General features: G+C 45.0%; 3 protein-coding genes across 4 annotated transcripts; 1 reads left to right on the top strand and 2 right to left on the bottom strand.

Annotated features, from left to right (window-relative positions):
• Nucleotides 1-238: 238 nt before the first annotated feature.
• Nucleotides 239-2,171, bottom strand: loj (p24 family member logjam). The gene is made up of 4 exons (XM_028316381.1): nucleotides 1,930-2,171; nucleotides 1,523-1,786; nucleotides 923-1,041; nucleotides 239-544 (listed from the first exon to the last, which is right to left on the bottom strand). The coding sequence occupies exons 1-4, from the start codon at nucleotides 2,140-2,142 to the stop codon at nucleotides 436-438; spliced, it is 705 nt and encodes a 234-aa protein (XP_028172182.1). The 5' UTR covers nucleotides 2,143-2,171; the 3' UTR covers nucleotides 239-435.
• Nucleotides 2,172-2,268: 97 nt separating this feature from the next.
• LOC114361388 (tRNA pseudouridine synthase-like 1) lies at nucleotides 2,269-7,333 on the top strand. Of its 2 annotated transcripts, none has more exons than XR_003656592.1 (6): nucleotides 2,269-2,589; nucleotides 2,679-2,822; nucleotides 3,247-3,456; nucleotides 3,542-3,637; nucleotides 3,905-4,145; nucleotides 4,503-7,333. XR_003656592.1 is itself a non-coding variant. In XM_028316380.1 (6 exons), exons 1-6 carry the CDS (start codon nucleotides 2,540-2,542, stop codon nucleotides 4,740-4,742), a joined length of 966 nt encoding a protein of 321 aa, XP_028172181.1. In that variant the 5' UTR covers nucleotides 2,269-2,539; the 3' UTR covers nucleotides 4,743-7,333. The 2 variants fall into 2 exon arrangements, 1 of the variants encoding a protein (XP_028172181.1); XM_028316380.1 differs by having other exon boundaries at nucleotides 2,679-2,807.
• Nucleotides 7,334-9,104: 1,771 nt separating this feature from the next.
• Nucleotides 9,105-23,940, bottom strand: LOC114361385 (ventricular zone expressed PH domain-containing protein melted; the record flags this gene model as incomplete). Its single annotated transcript, XM_028316372.1, has 13 exons — nucleotides 9,105-9,643; nucleotides 9,825-10,028; nucleotides 10,566-10,820; nucleotides 11,903-12,171; nucleotides 13,316-13,406; nucleotides 13,728-13,888; nucleotides 15,539-15,695; nucleotides 16,318-16,418; nucleotides 16,961-17,056; nucleotides 17,787-18,058; nucleotides 18,811-18,965; nucleotides 22,814-22,960; nucleotides 23,636-23,940. Coding segments are annotated over 13 exons (2,258 nt in total), but the record flags the coding sequence as incomplete, so codon positions are not given.
• Between the last annotated feature and the right edge of the window lie 320 nt (nucleotides 23,941-24,260).

The raw sequence follows: 24,260 nt of genomic DNA, 5'->3' as shown, positions 1-24,260 counted from the left end.
CAAAAGTAGTATAAAAAATGTCAAGCTTTGAAATTGATTTATTCATTTTGTTTTTGTAAATAAATTAAAAAATATTTTGACTTGTTACAAATAAATATAAAACAATTTAACTTAGAATAAGTAAAAAATCCATTTAAAAATACTTAAAATTATTCAGATCATAGAAATGTTAATCTCAGATATCATGGATAAGAATGTAAACACAATTCAATTTCTATACAGTATTTAGAGCTATTGGAAATGATTGTGTACCTTACATGCAAAATTAAAACTAATGAATGCACTGTTACTTATTATGACTATAGAAACCAAGCTACTAACACAATGGATACAGAGATCGAAGTCCAGAACGAAGAAATTAAATAACAGGAATGTTCAGTCGAATGTGCGTTGAGATAACAAGTCATAGATCACCCTGTGCGGACCTGAAGTACATCATATCCTTGTCTTGGAGGAGTTGTCTTTGACTTCAAACAGTTTTCGAACAAAATAGACCTGCAGTGTGGCTGTTGTTGCTATCGCCAGGATTTGGATAAATGACCACCTGTAAGAAATGTCAAAATAATTTATTTCTACCAATCATTTAGTTATGTTTTTCAGTTCTTTTGCTACATGTGTAATGTCTTCCTAAAAATGAAATATAGGTATTTGCAATACTGTAGATGACTAATGGTTGTGGATTTGTTATGAAAACTGGTAACATTGTGCCGAATAATACAATACATAGTACTGTGGGGAAAATCCAATCATGAGTTATCATTTTTTGATATCATTAATGAAATTAGAAAATCAATCCATGTTGGTTTTAATACAAATTCAAGGTTGTTTGATAAACATTGCAAAGGTATGGAATTCTGCTATAACTAATTTGATATATTGCCTCAAAGCTTAATTAATTTGATAAGTTTGAAAGGAAAATTACCTTAAAACATAATTATTGTTGTCCATCAACAAATTGTAGTCTCGAGACTCTCTCGCTCTAGAATGGTACTGGTATTGCAGTATATCATTAATATTACGTTCCACAAACTGGATAGAGTTCTGAAACAAAAGCAAAAGAACTAATTACCTTTCTTACAGATATGATTCGGGACCTGCATCTTTAGGATGCCAGTTTGTTCAAGCTTTCCAATACTACATTAATTGTATTGTTTATTCATAAAATCCTATGTATGTGAGCCGTTTTAAGGGTTCTTTACCTATCTGAAATATTTTTGCATGTTAAACACCACCACAACTCCTAATTTTTGTAAATAATTTGCTTGTCAGCAAGGGCAGCAGTTACACTTACACATGCAATAACTGAATAAAACTGCTCATCTCAATCTACTTAGCCATGTTTTGCCACAGATAATGCTACTAGTGAAGCATTTTAAAGGTTCTTTACCTATCTGAAATATTAGTATATTTGCATGTTAAACACCACCACAACTCCTAATTTGTGTAAATAATTTGCTTGTCGGTTTGATATATTTTTTTGACATTCACTTGAATCAGAATGAAGAAGAAAGGAAATACTTACAGTAAAGTTCTTTATGTTCATGTCCATCTCCTCCACCTCCTTAGCGTACTTCTCCCACATGTCATACCGGATGACAGACAGGTACAAGTTGACGAGCTTGCCGGCAAACCGCGAGAACTGGTTGTCGATGCACACGGCGTAGTAGCCGCCTGAAGACGACTGGTCGGCGTACTCCGCGCTCTGCCGCCACTCGTACGGGTGCACGATCTGCCCGTTCGGGTGCCGCACCGCGAACCCGCACATTCCATCGCCACCTTTCAACACCTACAAATTAGAAAGTTCACAAACGTCACTTAGTTTTTCAATCACATTAACGACAGTCTAACTTGATTATAAAACACTAACCGACCAGAACCAAACGCTAATGTGGAACATATGCGATAAAAACGGAAAAACACGTTAATTACCTGATAGCTGGCGTAAAACGTAGCGCCCGGCTGAACATACTGAAAGTAGCAGTCTTCCTTCCCGGCGTCTATGTGAACCTTATAATCCATGGTGACCGCTGGTAGATTTTCGTACCATGGTGCCGCTGATGTAGAGAAAACATCTCCGACGAGTGATAAAATTGTAAATATTACTGTTAACAATGTAAACATATGCCACGTCCGTTGTGCCATTTTCGACAATGACAAATGAATGAATGATGAAAGAAAACAAGATGAATGAAACAACTTGTCAATGTCAAACTAAAACCATTCCTTTCCACACAGAATGTAAAAAAATCTAAAAACAGCAGTGTCTAGACTCTAGTCTAGACAAAGTAACATTAGCAGTAGTTTTTATTCCGACATCTCTTCGCCCCTGTGTTTATTTGTATTCACTTCACTCCGCATTTATTAAAGCGCTTAGGATTTTTTCACTGATGGAAGTCAGCTGTTCACTCTATGACAGCTGTCAAATCTGTCATATTTCAAAGGCTAACCTCAAAACGCACAGTTCATGAGTTCAATTATTTTTATTTTATTTAGTAAATCAATCAATTCAATTTAACATAAGTAGTGGTTGTGGCTAACAATGAAAGCTAGATACTTAGCATTCTTTTCGTACATAGGAACCAGATTTAGGTAAGAAACTAATAAAATTGATAATAAATAATTGTTACCAAGATTACTCACGATTGTAGGGTATTAATTATTATTGCAATAACCCCCAGATCTTCAGAAAAATTAAGGGTTAAAGGCAAAAGTCAATATCCTGATCCTGATAGTGTGCAAGGAATGATAGAAATGGGGCTATATAAACTGAAGTCTTTGAACTATCCGCAAATTACCCTGTCTAGCCGGTAAGCTTGTCCCCTGTAAGTTCATATTTTATTACTTTGTTAATTTTTTATACATCAATCATCAAATATCGTCTAATTGATATTATGTCTACATCTCATTGTATCTAGAAGATAAATAATTGAGGTGTAATAGTTTCCACCTAGAATATCAATATAGTGAATTAATGGTCAAGACTTACTTTTGATGTGACTAGACTACAGTAAAATCATGTTCTAGATTTACTTTTCATGTGATTTTCCTTGAATTACAAGCTGTTGTATGATACTTACTACTAATAGAAGGCAATAATATTACCTGTAAATTCTGTAATATGATAGTTGTGGAAATAGAAAGAATGAATATTATTATAATTATTTTATACCAAGAGGTTTGTTACTTATTATTACTATTTAAAACAAAATATAATAAATTGATTTATATTTTATAATTTTTCCTTAGCACAGATGGTGGAGTGCATGCGCTGTGTTCCAGTGCCCACTTTGATTTGGACAGATATGGCGCCAAAATTTATGATCCGCCCCACATTTGCTATGTCTTAAACAAGTACTTTTACAACACAAATAGTAGCATATTTGTCAAGAAGTGCTTGAGGGTTCCTGATGATTTTAATGCCAGATTTAAAGCATTATCTAGAACATATTTGTATAGGTAAGTTTTAACTTGGTTTAATATATCAAATTGTTTATTTGACAAGGAATGAGCAAGATTGAATAGATTAATTTGTTAATTATAGACTTGCCGTACTGAAAAAAGATAAAGTTCTACCAGAACACTCTTGCATAGCATCACACATACCTATTGAAGAATGGAAGAGGTGCCATTTCACAAGGTAACATAACATTTTTATCTAGAATTAGATCTAGCATTTAGAGAATTAGTTATATCCTCTATGATCTAGCAGCCCATTGCCTTATTAAAAGTTAGTTATACCTCTTGATTAAAATTGTGTATGTTCTATTAAGCCAGAAATTACTGTTAAAATTGGACTGTTAATTGAAAAGAACACATAATTTAAAAACTATTTTGACTGTAATTAATAATTATGACAATAGATGTAAGAAACTATGTAACAAATCATTATTTTTATTTTGTTAAGGCTATCCAACTTTGACATTGAGAAGCTGAAAGAAGGCGCGAAGTATTTAGTGGGGTACCACGACTTCACCACCTTCAAGAAGTTCGACAAGCTGAAGCAGAACAAGTCGAACCGGCGCGAGTTGTATTCCGTCGCGGTGCGGCCCGGCGCGCCGCTCGTGACGTCACACTCGCAAGCGGAGGAGTCCATCTTTGATCATTGGGAGGTGGAGTTCAGGGGGCGCGCGTTTGTTCACAACCAGGTATGCGTACAGTCACTATAGTCTCCACACTGTAGAACATAGTCTCCTCTGCAGAGAAAGCAATAAGTAGCATCACAGAATAAATACTACATAGTTCTGTAGCAGCCAATTTGTAATTCGTGCTCAAAAGAATGTCAACAGTACCTATTTTATGTGGTAGGAGCAGACATCCCTTGCCACCTGCAAGGTCACTAGTTAGAGTTACACATATGCAATAACTGAATAAAACTGCTCATCTCAATCTACTTAGCCATGTTTTGCCACAGATAATTCTACTACCAGTGAAGCAGTTGATTGAATTGACTCAGATTCAAGAATTATACCATATTATTTACATTTTGTTACCCCTTATTTCAGATCCGACGGATGATGGGAACACTCATCAGTTGTGCAATCGGTAAATTACCTCCTGAAGAGATAAAGGTAATGTTACAAGTGCCTTCCAAGCATTCCTGGCACACATTCATTCCCAGCTGTCCCCCAGATGGACTTTACTTGTGCAAAGTGGAGTACAATCCTCAGGACCTTGTATACCACGACGACGCGGCACTAACTGCAGAAAAACAAGAAGACACCGACTTAAGTGACAGTGAATAAACATGAGTTTCCTCAGTGAATTGACGAAACAGAAAAATAAACTAAAAGAAACAAAAACAGTGGTGACTAAAGTGGACGGACAGAGGTTTGTGGAGAGAGGTGGAAATGTCGAAAAACTCGAATCGACTTACGGTTTTGTCGTCGATACAAAACCGGACAATGTTCCGGTTATGATTGTTGATCATCTGTACATAGGTTCACAAGATTGTACAGCAAGCAATGTGTTAGAAAAATATGATATTAAATGTGTGCTAAGTCTAGGAATAGATGGGTATGTTGATGTAGAGCATAAGTTTGTGGTTTGTTTAGATTTGCCTGAAACAGATATAAAACCTGTACTCTGTGACAGTTTGCCATTCATCCACAAAGCTGTGGAGTCGGGCGTCAATGTGTTGGTCCACTGCAACGCGGGAGTGTCTCGCACTTCTACGATCGCTATAGCATATTTAATGCATTACAAAGGTATGCAATATGAAGATGCTTACAATTTAGTTAAAGGGAAAAGACCTGCCGTGCAACCCAATGCAGGTTTCAAACGGCAGTTGATGCTCATGAGTCCAGGCTATATAATATGAGAATATGTAAATAAAAATAAAACCATTGAATACAAACAGAACTAGTTATTTATTGTAATAAATAAGTAAATGTTTAAGTACAAGAGCCAAACATTTTGTATAGGTAATAAAAGCAGGATTGTGTCGCTTTACACCCAATTACAATGGAAGCACTAATTCGTTAATTAGGTACAATATGTATTATTATGTAGCACCAAGTTCATAAGTTTCAGAAGCTAAAGCTATACTTAAACTTAATTAACATTGTATAAAATTTTATAAATATCTACTACATTAGAAAGTTCCATAACCCTTGATTCTGAACAGATATAGTAAAGTAATTTATGTAAATGAAAATAATACAACTTATTTTTACTTAATATTGAATTCTCCTTTTCCATTGCCATATTCAGTGCCAGTTTAAAAAAAAGTCATTATAGATCTACAGTTTTAAAATGGGAAAAACTTTTATAAAAACTTTTTACATTTAATTCCCTTAATTAGATATGAGTAGTATAATATAACCAAATATACAAATAGTATTCAATTGACAACATTTTAATTCATAAATACTGATTGAATAATATAGCAAAAAAATATTCGTAAGTATCAAACATACGCAAAAGATCTTGAGACAACTTTACAATAATAATGTCTTGGATTTAAACTAATAATAATGTATTTAATTCAATAAGCAGTTTCGATTGCTTAAGTTTGTGGTATATCTTATTTATTTTACATAACTAACTATTTAGCTTAGGGACTGAGCAATATTAAGCACCTTATAGCATAAGTGTTATAAGTACGAGTCGCGCTACAAATTCGCACCATTGCAGATAATATGTAGGTACAACCAGCTTAAAAAAGGGATTGGAAAATAATGTTGATCTCCATCATTTTAATCAGCTTTGCTTATACATTTTGTCACAATAGTGTGATTTGCAGCGCACACAATCTAAGAATTACAATGTATTAATAATTCAATGAACACTTTATATTTGGTGATGATGACAGTCAGGCTTGAACACTGGTATGTAGGTATGCAAAACAAATCAGGCAGGTACACTGTTACTATTATCAGACTCATCAAGAAAATCATCGAATATACATAACCCAATACACTATGCAATGAAAACCATAACCGGCCGGTTTACGTCTACAAAATTAAACCTTATTGTGTTGGAAATAGAGCCACTAATTAAATTATTATGTATACACATTTATAAATGGATACCTAAAATTCATTGAAAAAAAAGCGTCTTCGTCTACGAAAAGCATATACTAAGCACACGAGTGTATTACAAAAATTGTGCTTATTGCATTATGAAAATGGCAAGTGTATCTGATTTACGGCAGCATTCATAGACATCGCCTAAACAAAACTTAGCACTAAAAATAATCGAACATAATGCTCGGAAAGCTAACCCTAATGTCATTCTTGTTTGTTACAACCATTAAATGTATTTTGAGACCATAATAATTTCATTATTATCGAGCCAACTGTCTCACAGGACGGGAATGTCAATTTTGAATCACAAACGTGGTCTCACGTGCACACGCGTCACTAGTCTACGAGCTATGACCAGCGATCAGTCTTCGACAACATCTCTTTTAATCTCAAATGGATAAAATACGAGTATGTCAATTGTAAACATTGTAATGAAAAATAAGGAATAAGTAGTTCAATAAACAGACTATGAATATCTGATTTAAATCGAACACACTAACTTTTCTCTTCGAAATTCAGCAACAAAAACATTCAAGTATCAAGAAATTGTCCTTATTTCAAAAATCATTAACCAAGATTACAAAACTTAACAATAAAAATCATACATTTTACTTCTTAAAACGATAAAATTGTATTAACATCATTGTACTTTAAGTAACCCTCATTAACAAACACTAATTTATAAGGCACATTTAACTAAATTACTGTTACATCGGCTACAAAAAAGTACGTCGAAAATGTTAAAATAGAATCGATTTATTGTTTCCACTAAACATGGGGGCATCATAATGGTTGGATAAAATCAAAAATGAATATGAGAGGAAATGCTCTCAAAGGATTTTAAGAATACGACGCATGTTAGGGAATGTGATCGAGTATATTTCAAAAGAACAGGGCGATCAGTACTATCGAACTTACTATCAATAAAATAAAGCACATGGAAAAGTCCTTGTGATTTACCGTATATGTAAAAGAGCTTTTTATGCCCAAATTATTGAGAGTTCACAATCGCAGGAGTTACTGGTAAGATAACGCAGGAGTTACAAAAATTTTAATGTAAGCCGTATACAGCGGCATTAAGTAGTTCAAATAACGACTTTTTGCGACTTGAACAAATTAAGTACTTTGCGAGATCATAGTTAATTTTTTGAAGTCGGTTAAAGGCGTGGCGGCTACAATCCCGCAGTTCCCAGAACTTACGAGAGATTTATGACGATTCAGGGTTCAGAATGTGTCGCTATTTGCTGTCTGTAGGATACAGTTACTTTTTTGTACAGAAGCGAGACTTACTAACAGCTTTTAAACGCCAATTTCTGATGCTAACTAAAGCGCTAAAGTATTTTCAATTTACGGGTGTGTATATGCTACTTACTAGAAGCTCTTGAGCGTAAGGCCACGGGCAGGCAGTCTATTGACCATAGCCTACGAGTAGGGAAGAGAGAAGAGAGTTGTGACATTGTAGATTTTTGGTAACGTATTTCTTAGCGTAGACTTTAAACTAAAATGCGCACTGTTGCGAGCTCGACAAAAAATCGACAATGTCACAACTCTCCTCGGTCTCCCCTACACCATGCCAAGTATAATATACTAAAGTATGTATTTGCAGTGTGTGTCACTTACTAGAAGCTCTTGAGCGTAAGGCCACGGGCAGCAAGTGAGGCATTAAAGAATTTTAACTTACTAGAAGCCTTTGAGCGTGAGGCCACGCGCGGGCAGACTGTTGGCCTTGGCGGGCGCGTCGCGCGCCTGCGAGTGGGCGACGGCGATGCTAAGGCACTGCACCCACTGCTCGGCGTCCTTGCCGTGCTTAGCCTACGAGTACACGATGCTAGCTCGCGATTGTCCTGTCGATTAGATATCTCAGGTGTGTCGCGCGTGTTTTGTTTTCGATGCAAACTCGCGGAGTTGAACAGGCTTGGTAGAACTTACTAGAAGCTCTTGAGCGTGAGTCCACGGGCGGGCAGACTGTTGGCCATAGCCGTCGTCCTTAGCCTACGAGTACACGATGCCAGCTCTAATATAAAGTATGTATAGAACTTACTAGAAGCTCTTGAGCGTGAGACCACAGGCGGGCAGGCTGTTGGCCTTAGCCGACGTTCCTAACCTGCGAGTTCACGACGATATCAAGTTTGATACACTGAAGCATAATGCAGTTTGCGGACAGAATGTAGAACTTACTAGAAACTCTTGAGCGTAAAGCCACGGGCGGGCAGACTATTGGCCTTGGCGGGCGCGTCGCGCGCCTGCGAGTGCGCGACGATAACAATGATTTGATGTACTGAAGCATAATGCAGTTTGCGGACAGAATGTGGAACTTACTAGAAGCTCTTGAGCGTAAGGCCACGGGCAGACAGAGTATTAGCCATAGCCAACGTCCCTAATCCCTAGCCTACGTACGAGTACATGATGCCAAGTGAGGCATTAAAGAATTTTAACTCACTAGAAGCTCTTGAGCGTGAGTCCACGGGCAGACAGAGTATTAGCCATAGCCAACGTCCCTAGTCTCTAGCCTACGTGCGAGTACATGATGCCAAGTGAGGCATTAAAGAATTTTCACTTACTAGAAGCTCTTGAGCGTAAGTCCACGGGCGGGCAGACTATTGGCCTTGGCGGGCGCGTCGCGCGCTTGCGAGTGGGCGACGGCGATGCTAAGGCACTGCACCCATTGCTCGGCGTCCTTGCCGTGCTTAGCCTACGAGTACACGATGCTAGCTCGTGATTGTCCTGTCGATTAGATATCTCAGGTGTGTCGCGCGTGTTTTGTTTTCGATGCAAACTCGCGGAGATGAACAGGCCTAGTAGAACTTACTAGAAACTCTTGAGCGTGAGTCCGCGGGCGGGCAGACTGTTGGCCTTGGCGGGCGCGTCGCGCGCCTGTGAGTGCGCGACGATATCAAGTTTGATGTAGCATAAATTATGCATAATGCAGTTTGCGGACAGAATGTGGAACTTACTAAAAGCTCTTGAGCGTAAGGCCACGGGCAGACAGAGTATTAGCCATAGCCAACGTCCCTAGTCTCTAGCCTACGTGCGAGTACATGATGCCAAGTGAGGCATTAAAGAATTTTCACTTACTAGAAGCTCTTGAGCGTAAGTCCACGGGCGGGCAGACTGTTGGCCTTGCGGGCGCGTCGCTTAGCCTACGAGTACACGATGCTAGCTCGTGATTGTCCTGTCGATTAGATATCTCAGGTGTGTCGCGCGTGTTTTGTTTTCGATGCAAACTCGCTAGATGAACAGGCCTAGTAGAACTTACTAGAAACTCTTGAGTGTGAGACCACGGGCGGGCAGGCTGTTGGCCTTGGCGGGCGCGTCGCGCGCTTGCGAGTGGGCGACGGCGATGCTAAGACACTGCACCCACTGCTCGGCGTCCTTGCCGTGCTTGGGCTTGAGGATGAGCGTCTGGTCGCCGGTGAAAATCTCGAACGCCTTGGGGATGTTGCGCGCGCCGCGGGACACCTTCACCGACCGGATCTGGTTGATGTCTATGCTCTCGCCGCCGCTCTGGAATGTTTAAACAATATTTTCATTGTGTTCTTTGCTAGTCCGGTCGTCGAACAGCGATAAGGATGGGTAGCTTGGGGTCATTGTACAAAATTCTATCCGCTCGGCGACCGGACTTTAAAGACTTCTTAATGATTAGTCACTGAAGTAGTGGTAAGAAAAATTCCAATAATCATCCGTTTTGCAATGGAGGGAAGTCGAACCTTAAATTCGAACTCTTATGTTCTTCTGATTAATTTCGTTGCGGGTCTGATGATAATTTAACTTTCCCCCGGGACAAACTTGACCTTTATTGGTTGGGTTTTTATTAGCCATCAAGTTGTAGATCCTGGCTACACAGAAGTTGCAGCTGTGGGAACGAGAGATGGGAATAGTCCTGTTGATGATCATCGACAGAGGAGCGACGTCACGTCTCGACCCATTGTAGGTTGCAGGAGGTACGCGGTGGTGTGACGTTCATGTGACATACTAAGCCCTTGATGCGCGACGGAGAGCTTTAAGTATCAGGCGTGCCGGCAGTGTGGTGACGTCACGTACCGAGCCCTTGCAGGACAGGTGCGCGGCGGAGAGCGTGAAGTATCTGGTGCGCCAGCGCCGGAAGAGGCGCCAGCGGCCCTTCTTCTCCTGCAGCTGGCCCTCGATGACGGGCGCGGCGCCGGCCACGAAGCCCTGTGCGCGCTCGGGGTGAGCGCACAGGAAGCAGCGCCAGGGCTGCTGCGGCGCGCCGCCCGGCACCGAGAACACGTCGAAGAAGCCCGCCGCACGCAGCTCGTCCGCCACCATCTCTTGCTCCTAAAAGTACGAAGACTTTTCGGTCAAACTGTCTAGTTAGAGTTACTGGCGAGTGACACACTCGTACTCGCTAGCAACGCCAACCAACAAATAAGGGCCTGTCCAGGAGGGCGAATTCATCACGAATCCTACGCGCGAACACGAGCGTATTGTATAACGAGATTCGTCGTCTTGTGGACGCTATGTATTGGCCTCTAGTATCTCGGCAGCGAGTAGCTTTCGCCCTCCTGGACAGGCTAAAGTTATCGAAACGGCCGCCATCTCCTGCTCCTGGAAGTACACAGGGTTTCGGCAGAGTAAATACAAATGAGTAGGTCATCTTCATAAAAACGCACGGGCGAATTTTGTCAGTGTGTGCGTGCGCGCCGCATACGTATATTGGCGCGCTCACATACAAACCGCGCTCGGTGCGTTTCTATAAAGATGACCTACTCATTTGTATTTACTCTGGTTTCGGTCAGTGATGTGTAGGTAGAGCCACTATCTCTTGATTTGTCAGCGGTCTTAATCAACGAATAAACAGGGTCATTTTGATTGTGATGTTTAAAGTTCGGTTGAATTTTCTACGTAAAGCAGATTAGTAAGTTCCTTGAAAGTTTGCTAAGTTACATGGGTATGTGACTTAGTAAACTTTCAAGGAACTGCTGGCAATGGACGGGGCATATAGCTAGCACATAGGCGCCGAACTGATGGTTGCTGGGGTAGAAATGTTCTCGAGTGGCGACCACGGGGCGGAAGACGTAGTGTAGTGTGGGTCCCTCACTAGGTGGACCGATGATCTGGTGAAGGTCGCGGCAAGTACCTGAATGCGGATAGCGCAAGACCGGTCGTTGTGGAACTCCTTTTGAGAGGTCTTTGTCCAGCAGTGGACATCATCTGGCTGAAACGAGGAGTATATTAGGCTTGTTCCCAGTGGGGAGCTAGTGAGCTGGACCGACAATCTGATGAAGGTCGCAGGAAGTAATTGGATGCGGGCAGCCCAGGACCGGACGTTATGGGAGGCCTTCGTCCAGCAGTGGACGTCATCTGGCTAAAACAAGGAGTACTACACATAGGCTTGTAAATTGAACTAGCGCGCTTACCTTGAGGCCGGGAAAGGCGCTGGTGACGACAGTAAGGAAGGTCTTGTTCTCGCACTTGAGGATGTCCCAGCAGTGCTTGAGTGACGCCACGGTGGGGTCGCGCGACGACAGCGCCGACGCGTGACGCGCCTGTAGCGCCAGGAACATCAGGTGGATCCACACGCGAGGCGCGCGCGTTCGCACGCAGAACAGCGCTCGTGCGAACAGGCAGTGCGGCCCGCGGCGACCGCATGCGAATTGTAAACGCGCTTGTTTCTTCGAGCGACGCTCTGGGTAAGGAAACACACACGAATTAAACACGACTTGTCACGTCATCGCGCGCGTGAATAGGCAGTGCGGCCCGCGGCGACCGCATGCGAATTGTAAACGCGCTTGTTTCTTCGAGCGACGCTCTGGGTAAGGAAACACACACGAATTAAACACGACTTGTCACGTCATCGCGCGCGTGAATAGGCAGTGCGGCCCGCGGCGACCGCATGCGAATTGTAAACGCGCTTGTTTCTTCGAGCGACGCTCTGGGTAAGGAAACACACACGAATTAAACACGACTTGTCACGTCATCGCGCGCGTGAATAGGCAGTGCGGCCCGCGGCGACCGCATGCGAATTGTAAACGCGCTTGTTTCTTCGAGCGACGCTCTGGGTAAGGAAACACACACGAATTAAACACGACTTGTCACGTCATCGCGCGCGTGAATAGGCAGTGCGGCCCGCGGCGACCGCATGCGAATTGTAAACGCGCTTGTTTCTTCGAGCGACGCTCTGGGTAAGGAAACACACACGAATTAAACACGACTTGTCACGTCATCGCGCGCGTGAATAGGCAGTGCGGCCCGCGGCGACCGCATGCGAATTGTAAACGCGCTTGTTTCTTCGAGCGACGCTCTGGGTAAGGAAACACACACGAATTAAACACGACTTGTCACGTCATCGCACGCGTGAATAGGCAGTGCGGCCCGCGGCGACCGCATGCGAATTGTAAACGCGCTTGTTTCTTCGAGCGACGCTCTGGGTAAGGAAACACACGGATTATACACGACTTGTCACGTCAACATAGAGAACGTCAACGGAGAGCCGAGCAAGGACCTGTTTATCACCAGGACCTCCCGAGTAGTCGCAGTAACTGGATCGCGCATTATACACGACTTGTCACGTCAATATAGTAATATCGCGCGCGTGAACAGGCAATGCGCCTGCGCCTACTACTTTGAACGACGCTCTAAGCGAGGAAACAAATACAAATCAGCTTGCACCGCAGTGAATTCATGCCACGTACGTACACCGAATTTAAAATCCTTTTCGAACACATAAAAGGCAGTCTTTGAGATACACATAAGATTTTAAAAGTCAAATTGATCAAATCAAATACTGAATCGTTCAAATATCACGATCTGTGCAATTAGTTTGAACTCACCTTCGATGGTGCACTTGGCGGGCGGCGGGAGCCGTAGCGACACGTTGTCCATGTAAGCTTTGATCTTGTCCAAGTGCTTCTCGCAAAAGTGCTGCAAAAATATTGAAATTCAAAACACACAAAAAATATGTTGCTAGTTTTAAGGACTGTAAATATGGTGAACATATAACGTTCAGGCAACTTAACATCGTGGGAAAAAACCTAGCTGATGTATAAACGACAGGATTAAGGGAAACTCTGGCATCTGGTGGTTATCACACTGCGCCGCGCTCGACGCGTTTTCAGTGTGTTGTGCCGCGCGTGTTTTCTATACAAACTGAGGTACTTGCATACAATGATTAAATCTGTCGTCCCGCGTACCGCGGCGGAGCGCGGCGCAGTGTGATAACCGCCTATGTTTGTTTGATTGTACCTGGACGGTGTCACGCATGGGGTAGGGCTCAAACACGCTGATGCGGTTGGAGTTGATCATGGTGACGCTGGTGTTGTTGCCGCGCCGCGCCGCCGCCGCCGGGCTGCCCGCCGCCGTCGCCGCCGGACCCGCCGCCGCCGCCGCCGCTGTCCCGCCGGAGCCTACGAATAAACTTATTGTGTGATTAATAAAGACTAAAACGGTGGACGCACATGTATGAAAAACTGGCTCAACTATGCGAGCTAAGCTAAACTAACTTAGTTTAGCCGGCGGTGGACGTTTGGCTTAAGATTTGCAACTTCCATCATCAGAAGTCCGAACACCTTATTTTTTCACTAAAACACAGAAAATATTCGTGAAGCGTTTGACTTGCGTTTGAGAAAAAGTAGCGCTCTGTCAGCTTTTACACAAAGACGCAGTTGCGTTCCGTTAACGTTACAGCATCATTTGACCTAGCTGTCAAAGCGACACCGCGATACAGATTCATATGATCAGTCGCGTCGCAGTTGAAAATCTTTAGCACAATCGGGGCCCAGTGCCCCGATTACGCTAATTTATAACGTCTCCAATACGCAAAATCGAAGAAATCGAAGAAGCGCGTGTGTATACGCGCTTCTTCGATTTCTTCGATTTTGCGATACGGATTGGTCAATACAGCTGACGTCAGCTGTTCGTATCGTATAATATAATCGTATCGCAGAATCGAAAAAGCGCGTCTGAATTGGAGACGTTAAAAATTAGCGTAATCGGGGCCCAGGTCATTTAATCTCCACTGCAGGAGAACGAATGACCCTCTATTTACCAGAGGCAAATGGAGGATTTGGCCTATACCCCCCACGCTGACTAGACGGGTTGAGGAGGCCTGTTCTTCGCATATTTCTTCTTTTCTCTAATCTTACGCCACTTTCATACAAAGCAATATTAGAACACAACATGTACAGCGGATACTTCGCTTCTTATTATACTCACTAACTACCGCAAAAAATTTTATTAGCTCATTACCAGAACATAATTCTTTATTACAGATTATGAAGATAAACTACAATTTGAGTGAACTATGCAATAAGATTTAAAAGAAAGTCATTGACAGTCACCGCCTGATTACTCCGTTACGACATTCTTCCTTTTAATTATTCACGCATCATTAACAGAGCGAGAATATTTTGCGATGTTAACTATGTTACACATTTTAACTTAATTGGAAACGTGATTAAAATTTAATTTAGTTTAAAACTTGACACCTAACTACATATCTCTTGAATCATAGAAATCATTTTAACAGCGGTTTTCTACTAAAGCGGATGAGACGATATGTGTGAAGACGAACAGCATAGCCGGCAGAGACGAGACCTATAATACCGTTCACGTTCAACTCCCACGGGATAGGCAAGTAATATTTTCAGGTATTATAGATAATTATATCATGCATCAATATAAAGTAAATATAGCTGCCAATTGTCTAGGACAACGGAGAAAAAAATGTTTTCTGAAAATCATAAATTATTAAATAATTCCTAAATTACTGCAGCAATAACCATTTATTTTTGCATAAAGGTAGACGTTATAGTGATAGGTAAATTTATTTACAAAATTCTGACTTAATGTAATTTTTTTAGAAAATATGCTTCTAAAACTGTTTTTTTATAAAATCACAAAATCGAATATTTCCTCGAAACTAAACAAATACAACTAATAGTTCCTTCATCAATTTTATACATAATAGTAATATCTAACGATTGAATTAATAAAACAGGGATGTCCGCTTCTAAGCCAAAATAAAACACTGTGCAAGGGTCCTCACTCAGACTGACCTTGCGATATGATGGCGGGCGCGGCGCAGGCGTGCGAGGAGACGACGGCCACGTGGCCCAGCGCGGGCGCCGGCGCGAGCGCGTCCGACGAGCGCGCGCTCACTGCGATGGACTGTTGCAGCGCTGGCGGACCCGATATTATCGTGGTTCCAGAACTCTGCAAGAACATTTTAATAATGTTAAACAAACTATTTAGCGAATGGTAAAGAGGCGATGTAAAGGTTAGACTTGTCTATGACATTAATATCTATGGATATTCGAAAGTACAATATATTTATTTCTAAAATATCAGAGTTAAAATTATAATACAGTAAACTCGCGAATTGACTGACATTGTCTAAAGTCAAGTAGCGGAAGCGGTCTCTCGTCTCGGTCGCTTGTCTCTGTCGCAGCGCGAACCGCTGCCTTTAGGTGTCGGTCCCCTGTCTCTGTCTCGCTCGCGTACTGTCGCTTGCCTAAAGGTGGCGGTTCGCATCGCGACATAGACAGGAGACCGAGACGAAAGACCGCGAACGTTATTTGACTAGGCAGAGACCTGTCTGTCTCTGTCTCGCTTGCGAACTGTCGCTTTTAGTCAAATAACGGTCGCGATCTCCCGTCTCGGTCTCGTGTTTCGGTCTCCTGTCTCTGTCGCGGTGCGAACCGCCATCTTAACGTTAAGTAACGGTCGCGGTCTCGTGTCTCGGTTTCCTGTCTCAGTCGCGGTGCGATCCGCCACCTATAAGATGTCTCAAATGTGCATGTTCATTATCAGATATCGACGATATAACGAGTCTTACAATGTGCGTGGAGCCGGCGGAGCCGATGAGGATGTTGTGGTGATGACTGCGGGCGGCGGGACGCGGCGCGCGCGGCGGCGATGCGTTGGCCGGCTTGCTGCCTGCGCATTTCAAAAATCATCAGAACTTTAAGGCTAAGAACTCATGGCGCGATTTTCACCCGCGCCCGCGGCGTTTGCGGGCCCGCAGCTTCTGTAGAATGCAGATACTTATGTAAAAACTAATGCACAACTCACGACGCGGTTTAAAATCGCGCCGTGAGTTCTTACAATAACCGCGCGAAGGACCGCTCCCATGAGTTTTGAAATAAAACCGCAATTCCACAACCGCCGCGGGTGCGGGTGAAAATCGCGCCATGAGTTCTTAGCCTAAGTGCCACAGACGCCACAGTAAACAATAATAGAAACAATGACGTCAGATTCAGAGGGCATTTGACACAAGTCAATAGATATACTATGTAAACTACCCTCCCAACTCCTTTATGAGCTGTCAAACGCCGAATACGATTCTTCCACAGTTTAGTATCGCAAAATTTTCGCCATATTAATTGACTCGCCATATTATTGTTTTCATAGACACTAAAAATAATCTTAACAGTTCATTGAAGTTTCTAGTGAAATAATAAATTTTGAGAGAAAATTACCTGTGGTAGGTGGACCGTTGACGTTTTGCTGAGAGTTGATTTGCTGTGATGAAGATAGTCTTGTCATGCTCTTGTGAAGGCCGCCCACTGATCCACCTGAAGACAATAAATGACGTATTGTAAACGCAAAGTTTGTATAGATGGATGACTGTTTTGTGAAACTTTCCAATTTTATAGCAAACATCACAATAGCACCTAGGTTGTCAAATAGGTTACTTTACACGGCAAAAGATTGGTTTTAGAGTCAAGCTGACGCACGCTGACCGTCAGCGCTGACAGCCGAAATGTATGAATCGTCGGCAATTACATACATATTGATCTGTCAGCGCCGACGATCAGCGAGCGGTCAGCGCGATTCTAAAACCCGCCAAAAAGTCGCAGACACGTTTATATTACAAAAGCTATGACACACAGATAACGTCACATTTAGCTAATGACTGTGACATCCTAAATAGTTGCAATTTAGCAACTAAAATTACAGTCAGATTGATGTAACAACAATACACATACCAGCCACGTTGAGTCTTGTCATGCTGCGATGCGAGTTAGGCCCGGGGTGCAGGCGGCCCGTACTCCGCGAGTCGCCTAGCTTAGCGCGCCACGTGTACCCGGCCGCCGGGACCGACACGGCCGGGACCAAATATCAAATATGCTGAATATTGTACGTACCAGCCACGTTGAGTCGTGTCATGCTGCGATGCGAGTTAGGCCCGGGGTGACGATTTGTAAGAACTATTTATTAGTCTAAACAAATAAAGAAATTTTGACTTTGACTTTGACCGACGCGGCCGGGACCAAACATCTAAAGTGCTGAATGAACACGTACCAGCCACGTTGAGTCGTGTCATGCTGCGATGCGAGTTAGGCCCGGGGTGCAGGCGGCCCGTACTCCGCGAGTCGCCTAACTTGGCCCGCCGCGTGTAGCCGGCCGCCGGGACCGACGCGGCCGGGACCGACGCGGTCGACGCGACCGACGATGACGTAGCGACCGATGTAGTCGGTGCAGGTGTGGGCGTGGGCCCTCCTAGTTTAACGATGGTGACGCCCCCAGATGTTCTATTGATCTCGCCGTGTGACGGTTCGGTTTTCGGTCGATTGCTGGAATGAAGCACAAATTGAAAACTACACTTATTAATGCATGGTAAATGAGTGTTGAGCCTAGAAGTAAATTGATATACTACCTCGAGACTTAAACGGGCCTAACGAGCCAAATACTGACTTATCAATAGCCCGAAGACAACCGGACCGTTATTTAAAATATTTTTAATCAGGAACAGTTTTATCAGCTAAGTTAAGCAGCGTTGCCTATCAGTGGCTGTAAAACCAGCCTAAAGGCGGAACGAAAGCGTTAATTCTTTGCCTGCTTATATGTAGTCCATGTCAGCCCTTTCATTTTTGTTTTTTCGGTATTCTATAAGCGGCAGAGGAAGACCGCCTAAAAGATGTACAAATGACATCCGGCAACAAGCTGGTATAAACTGGATGCAAGTGGCCAGGTACAGAAGTCGGTGGAAGGTTGAAGAGGAGACCTATATTCGAAGACGAACCCCAAAGGCTGCTATAGATTGGTTCGTTCGTTTCAGCCAAATGACATCCCCCTCTGGACAAAGGCCTCCTCCAAGGTTTTCCACAATGCACGGTCCTACGCTGCCCGCATCCAGGCTCTTCCCGCGACCTTTACCAGATCGTCGGTCCACCTAGTAGGAGGCCTGCCCACGCTACGTCTTCCAGCCCGTGGTCGCCACTCGAGAACTTTTCTGCCCCAACGGCCATCGTCTCTACAAGCTATGTGCCCCGCCCGCATGGATAGATTAGCATACTTCTTCTCTTTTTTCTCTATGTGTACTGACCTGCTGTGGTGTCGCACGGCGGTTAGCACGCGCTCTGTGAAAAGCGCAGGGAAAGCGCTGCACAGAGCTGTCGCTTCCCGCAGCAGCGCCGCCTGCGCGCCTTCTGCGGCTGGCAAGTGTTCTAGCACGAAGTTCAACGCTTCCTGAGCTCGTTCCTGTGATTGACAAGGGAATCTGATGTTAGGATCTAAGGATTATGCGAATTTTAAGGTTATAAATCAGGTGAAAAATTTTAGATGGTAAGTTATAAGATGGTGGGCTGGTTAAACTAGCTAGCTAAGTCAAGAAAGATATTCTGTTAAAATTTTAAAAGCTTTTCAATACAAATGTACAAATGTAAATCTAAACTAATTTGTAACTAAGGTGGAAGAGCGAGGTACTCCCAACACAAGTATCTTACGATTACTTTCTGGGAGACCCCGGTAACTTTATTGTAAATGATTTACAGAAATAAACAATTTTTATTTTTTTTTTATTTTTTTATTTTTTAATGTTTTTCGCGTAGAAATTATAATGACGTCTCCGTAATAGCTCATCACACTTATTTGTAAATGAAGAGAGGAGGCGGCGGGGGTCGCAATGATCGCGGGAGGCTGAAGGGAGGGAGGCAGGGGTCCAGTGGTTTCAGGGGGCTAGAGGGGAATAAGCGGAGGTCGCAGTGGTCGTAGAGTGCAGAAGAGAAGAAGGCTGGAGCCGCAGTGATTGCGAGGGGATGTACATTGGCTGGAGGGGAGGAAGCAGGGGTCCAGTACTGGTAGGGTAAAAAGATTATGAGACATGTAGAGGCTCCTTAAGAGCAAAATGACGATTTGTAAGAACTATTTATTAGTCCAAACAAATAAAGAAATTTTGACTTTGACTTTGAGTAGTCTAGGGGCGCTAAAGGGGAGGAGACGGGGGTCACAGTGGTCGTAGAGTGCTGAAGGGCGAGAATCGCAATGATCGCAAGAGGTTTACGGGGGCTTGGAGGGGAAGAAGCGAGGGTCCAGTGATTGCTGGGGGCTGGAAGGGAGGAGCGGGAGTCGCAGTGATCCCGGAAGATTTGTGGGGGACTAGAGGGGAGAGGGGCAGGGGTCCAGTGGCCCGCGGAGGGCTAGAGGGGAGGAGGCGGTGGTCGCAGTGGTCGTAGAGTGCTGAAGGGAAGAAGGCTGAAATCGCAATGGTCTTGAGTGGTGTGCGGGGGGCTGGAGGGGAAGAAGCGAGGGTCAAGTGATTGCGGGGGGCTGGAAGGGAGAGAGGCGGGAGTCGCAGTGATCTCGGAACATTTGTGGTGGGCTAGAAGGGAGAGGGGTAGGGGTCCAGTGGTCTCGGGGCGCTAAAGGGTAGGAGGCGGGGCTCCAGTCGCGGGGGGTTAGAGGGGCGGGAGCGGGGGTCCCACTGTCGTAAAGTGCTGAAGAAAAGAGGACTGGAGTCGCAGTGGTCGTAGAATGCTGAAGGGAAGAGGGTTTTAGTCGCAGTGATCATAGAATGCTGAAAGGAATAGAGCGGGAGTCGCCGTGATCGCGAAGGGTGTACGGGGGGCTGGAAGGGAGAGGGGCGGGAATCCCATTGATCACGGGAGGTGTGCGGAGGGCCAGAGGGGAGAGGGGCAGGGGTCTAGTGGTCTCGGAGGGCTAGAGGGGAGGAGGCGGGGGTCCCAGTGGTCGTAGAGTGCTGAAGAGAAGAGAGCGGGAGTCGCAGTGATCGCAGGAGGTATGTGGGGAGTCCAAAGGGAAGAGGGCGTGGGTCACAGTGGTCATATGATAGAGTGCTGGAGGGGAAGGGGGCTGGAATCACAGTGGTCGTAGAATGCTGAAGGGAAGAGGGCTTTAGTCGCAGTGATCATAGAATGCTGAAAGGAATAGAGCGGGAGTCGCAGTGATCACGAAGGGTGTACGGGGGGCTGGAGTCTCATTGATCACGGGAGGTGTGCGGAGGGCCAGAGGGGAGAGGGGCGAGGGGTTCAGTGGTCCACGGGGGGCTGGAGGGTAGAAGGCAAGGGTCCAGTGGTCGCGGGGGCCTAGATGGGAAGAGGCGAGGGTCCAGTGATTGCGGGGCGCTAGAGGGGCGAGGGCGGGGGTCACAGTGGTCGTAGAGTGCTGAAGGGCGAGAATCGCAATGATCGCCCTTCAGCATTTATGGAGGACTGGAGAGGAAAAGGCGAGGGTCCAGTGATTGCGGGGGGCTGGAAGGGAGAGAGGCGGGAGTCGCAGTGATCAAGTTTCAATTTGTGGGGGGCTAGAGGGGGGAAGAGGGGCAGGGGTCCAGTAGCCGCGGGGGCTAGAGAAAAGGGAGCGGGTATCGTAGTGGTTTTATGCCCGTTTTTACTATCGATCCCTAATTTTTATGTGACCTCTATGGTAACATAACAGGAGGCATTAGTGTTGAAGGGAAGAGGGCGGGAGTCGCAGTGATCGCGGGGTTGTACGGGGAGGTTTGGAGGGGGCTAAAGTCTGGTCGCCGAGCACGTAGAATTTTGTCCAATGACCCCCAGCTACCTATCCTTATCGCTCGCACGCAATTATATTGCTGTCGCGACTGTGCAAAGGGCGGCAGTAGTGAGTGTGCAAGCGTGACATTGTTAGGGTCATTGTACAAAATTCTACGTGCTCGGTGACCAGACTATACAGGGTGGAAACGATAAGTGATCTCACTCGATTATTTCTAAACTATACAAGATATCAAAAAACTTATTACTGATCCTGAAAGTACTTCATGAGCTCTATCAAACGGTACCAATAATAGGTTAAAGAATAAACTGGATCTAGCCGAAAATTCAATGTTTCCGGCTTCCATACATTTGTTACAGCCTCATAATATTAAAAACAACCAAAGATATCGTAAAACTGGTTACTGATTCTAAAAGTGCTTCACGAGCTCTATCCAACAGTATTAATATTAAGTTCCAGAATAAACTGGATCTATCTAAAAAATCAATGTTTCCATTTCATACATTTAGTACTGTCACAGATATGGCACTCATCTCTTGATAATATTATACCAAATTTTATAGCAAATAAAGCCTAAAACTAATATTTTCCATAAATAATTTTAAATAAGAATGCAATTTACGAGTTTATTTTAAGTTTAAAAAAAATTACACTTCTAATAAATTGAGTGGTTGGCATACATTTAGTATGGAAGCTGGAAACATTGAATTTTCGGATAGATCACGTTTATTCTGTAACCTGTTATTGGTAACATTTGAAAGAGCTCGCGAAGCACTTTCAGGATCAATAACCAGTTTTTCGATATCTGGTACAGTTTAGAAATAATCGAGTGAGATCACTTATCGTTTCCACCCTGTAGAGGGGAGGGCGGGGGTCACAGTGTGCTGGAGGGTCGGGGCGGGGGTCACAGTGTGCTGGAGGGTCGGGGCGGGGGTCACAGTGTGCTGGAGGGTCGGGGCGGGGGTCACAGTGTGCTGGAGGGTCGGGGCGGGGGTCACAGTGTGCTGGAGGGTCGGGGCGGGGGTCACAGTGTGCTGGAGGGTCGGGGCGGGGGTCACAGTGTGCTGGAGGGTCGGGGCGGGGGTCACAGTGTGCTGGAGGGTCGGGGCGGGGGTCACAGTGTGCTGGAGGGTCGGGGCGGGGGTCACAGTGTGCTGGAGGGTCGGGGCGGGGGTCACAGTGTGCTGGAGGGTCGGGGCGGGGGTCACAGTGTGCTGGAGGGTCGGGGCGGGGGTCACAGTGTGCTGGAGGGTCGGGGCGGGGGTCACAGTGTGCTGGAGGGTCGGGGCGGGGGTCACAGTGTGCTGGAGGGTCGGGGCGGGGGTCACAGTGTGCTGGAGGGTCGGGGCGGGGGTCACAGTGTGCTGGAGGGTCGGGGCGGGGGTCACAGTGTGCTGGAGGGTCGGGGCGGGGGTCACAGTGTGCTGGAGGGTCGGGGCGGGGGTCACAGTGTGCTGGAGGGTCGGGGCGGGGGTCACAGTGTGCTGGAGGGTCGGGGCGGGGGTCACAGTGTGCTGGAGGGTCGGGGCGGGGGTCACAGTGTGCTGGGTGGGGGTCACGGGGCGTGTGCGCACCCTGTCGGTGTACCCGGGGTGCGCGAGCGCGGCGGCCACGAGCGCGAGCGCGCGCGGCGTCGCGTGCGGCGGCCGCGCGGCGCGCTGGATGCACGCCGTATGCTCGGCCACGAGCGATGGCCGCCGACGACTGACGCACACTATCACCTACAAAAAAAAGGGAATTTTTCATTTAGGGCGTCTTCAAATTAGAGTCATGAGGAAGCGCTGCAGTGGCGCCACTGTGACCCGTTTGCCGCATCATCACGTTTTGTTCCCGCCTGACCAGTCTCACGAGCCCCACGTCTCGGCGCGGTGCCCCCTCGCACGCCTTACTAACGTATGACGGTGGGAGGCAAGGTAGCTCATACCGCGGCCCGCGCCGCACCACTACTAGTTTTCATACAATGAGGGTTTTCGCGTTTAAAAAATGCCTGTGGTTATTTTTGACATGATATTGACAGATATGTCAAAATCCACCAATCATGCAGCATTTGGACCTCGCGTCTAGGTATTGCCATCTGGCGGATTTTTCAATCGCGAAAACCCTCATTACGAGAAGTTCAGTTGCAGCGCCACTACCGTGACAAACTCAAATGATAGTAACGTCACTGCAGCGCTTCCTCGCGCCTTTAATTTGAAGCGCATTTATATACTTTAGATGCACTTCTCTCACTGTATATCATAATGGTCCTTCGAGCCGGATATCAACATATCAATAGCCCCTCTAATTTCAAGGTTGATTAGACTTCAGAAAATAGACTTTGAAAGGAGAGTTAAACAATATTTGCTCCAATAATTTTGCATAATTTGAACAGATTGCTAATAAAATAAGAATCTTACTTGCAAAATATCAACACACATGCACCCCGGATCGTCCTGGGCCGCAGTATTCGGACACAGATACGACAGCAACTGCGGTACACAAGTCCTAAGCGCCTCGGGCCGGCGCATAGCGACAAGCTCGAACAGCGCGAACAGAGAGTTCTTCTCCACCTGCTCGGCGTGAGGAAGCAGCGATACCAGCGCCGTGGCGTGACCCTCAAGCGGGGAGGGACACACCTCGTACAGGTTGGTCAGGATTCGGCAGAGAGGGTAGTTGCCTGTTGGTAATGAGATAGAAATTTTAATAACGATTGAATGAGGTACTGTTTCATCTTAACTGACAGTCAAATAATTTGTGACAATATTTCTGTTGGATGTTAAAGGGTAGTACTACCCAACATTAAGGCTTGGTATTTCTTCTAAAGTAGGTATTTCGCGCTGTCAAAATCTGCGCGCGCAATTCTTCGCCGAAAACAGCGCGTCAAAGAGCTCCCGCCACAATTTCCAGCTACACAGTATAGAAATACGCAGTTGGTTAGGTTAGGTTGACTTCCTTCCCTTCAAGCGTCACACTCACAACACTTTCTAATAGAAATCATATCCAAGTGATACAAATTAAAACACCTTTCAGACTTTTTGGGAA

The sequence above is a fragment of the Ostrinia furnacalis genome, unplaced genomic scaffold (assembly GCF_004193835.3).
Source record: "Ostrinia furnacalis isolate ACB-3 unplaced genomic scaffold, ASM419383v2 OfSCF5665, whole genome shotgun sequence".
Taxonomy (NCBI): Eukaryota; Metazoa; Arthropoda; class Insecta; order Lepidoptera; family Crambidae; genus Ostrinia; species Ostrinia furnacalis.
This window is presented reverse-complemented; position numbering and strand designations above follow the sequence as displayed.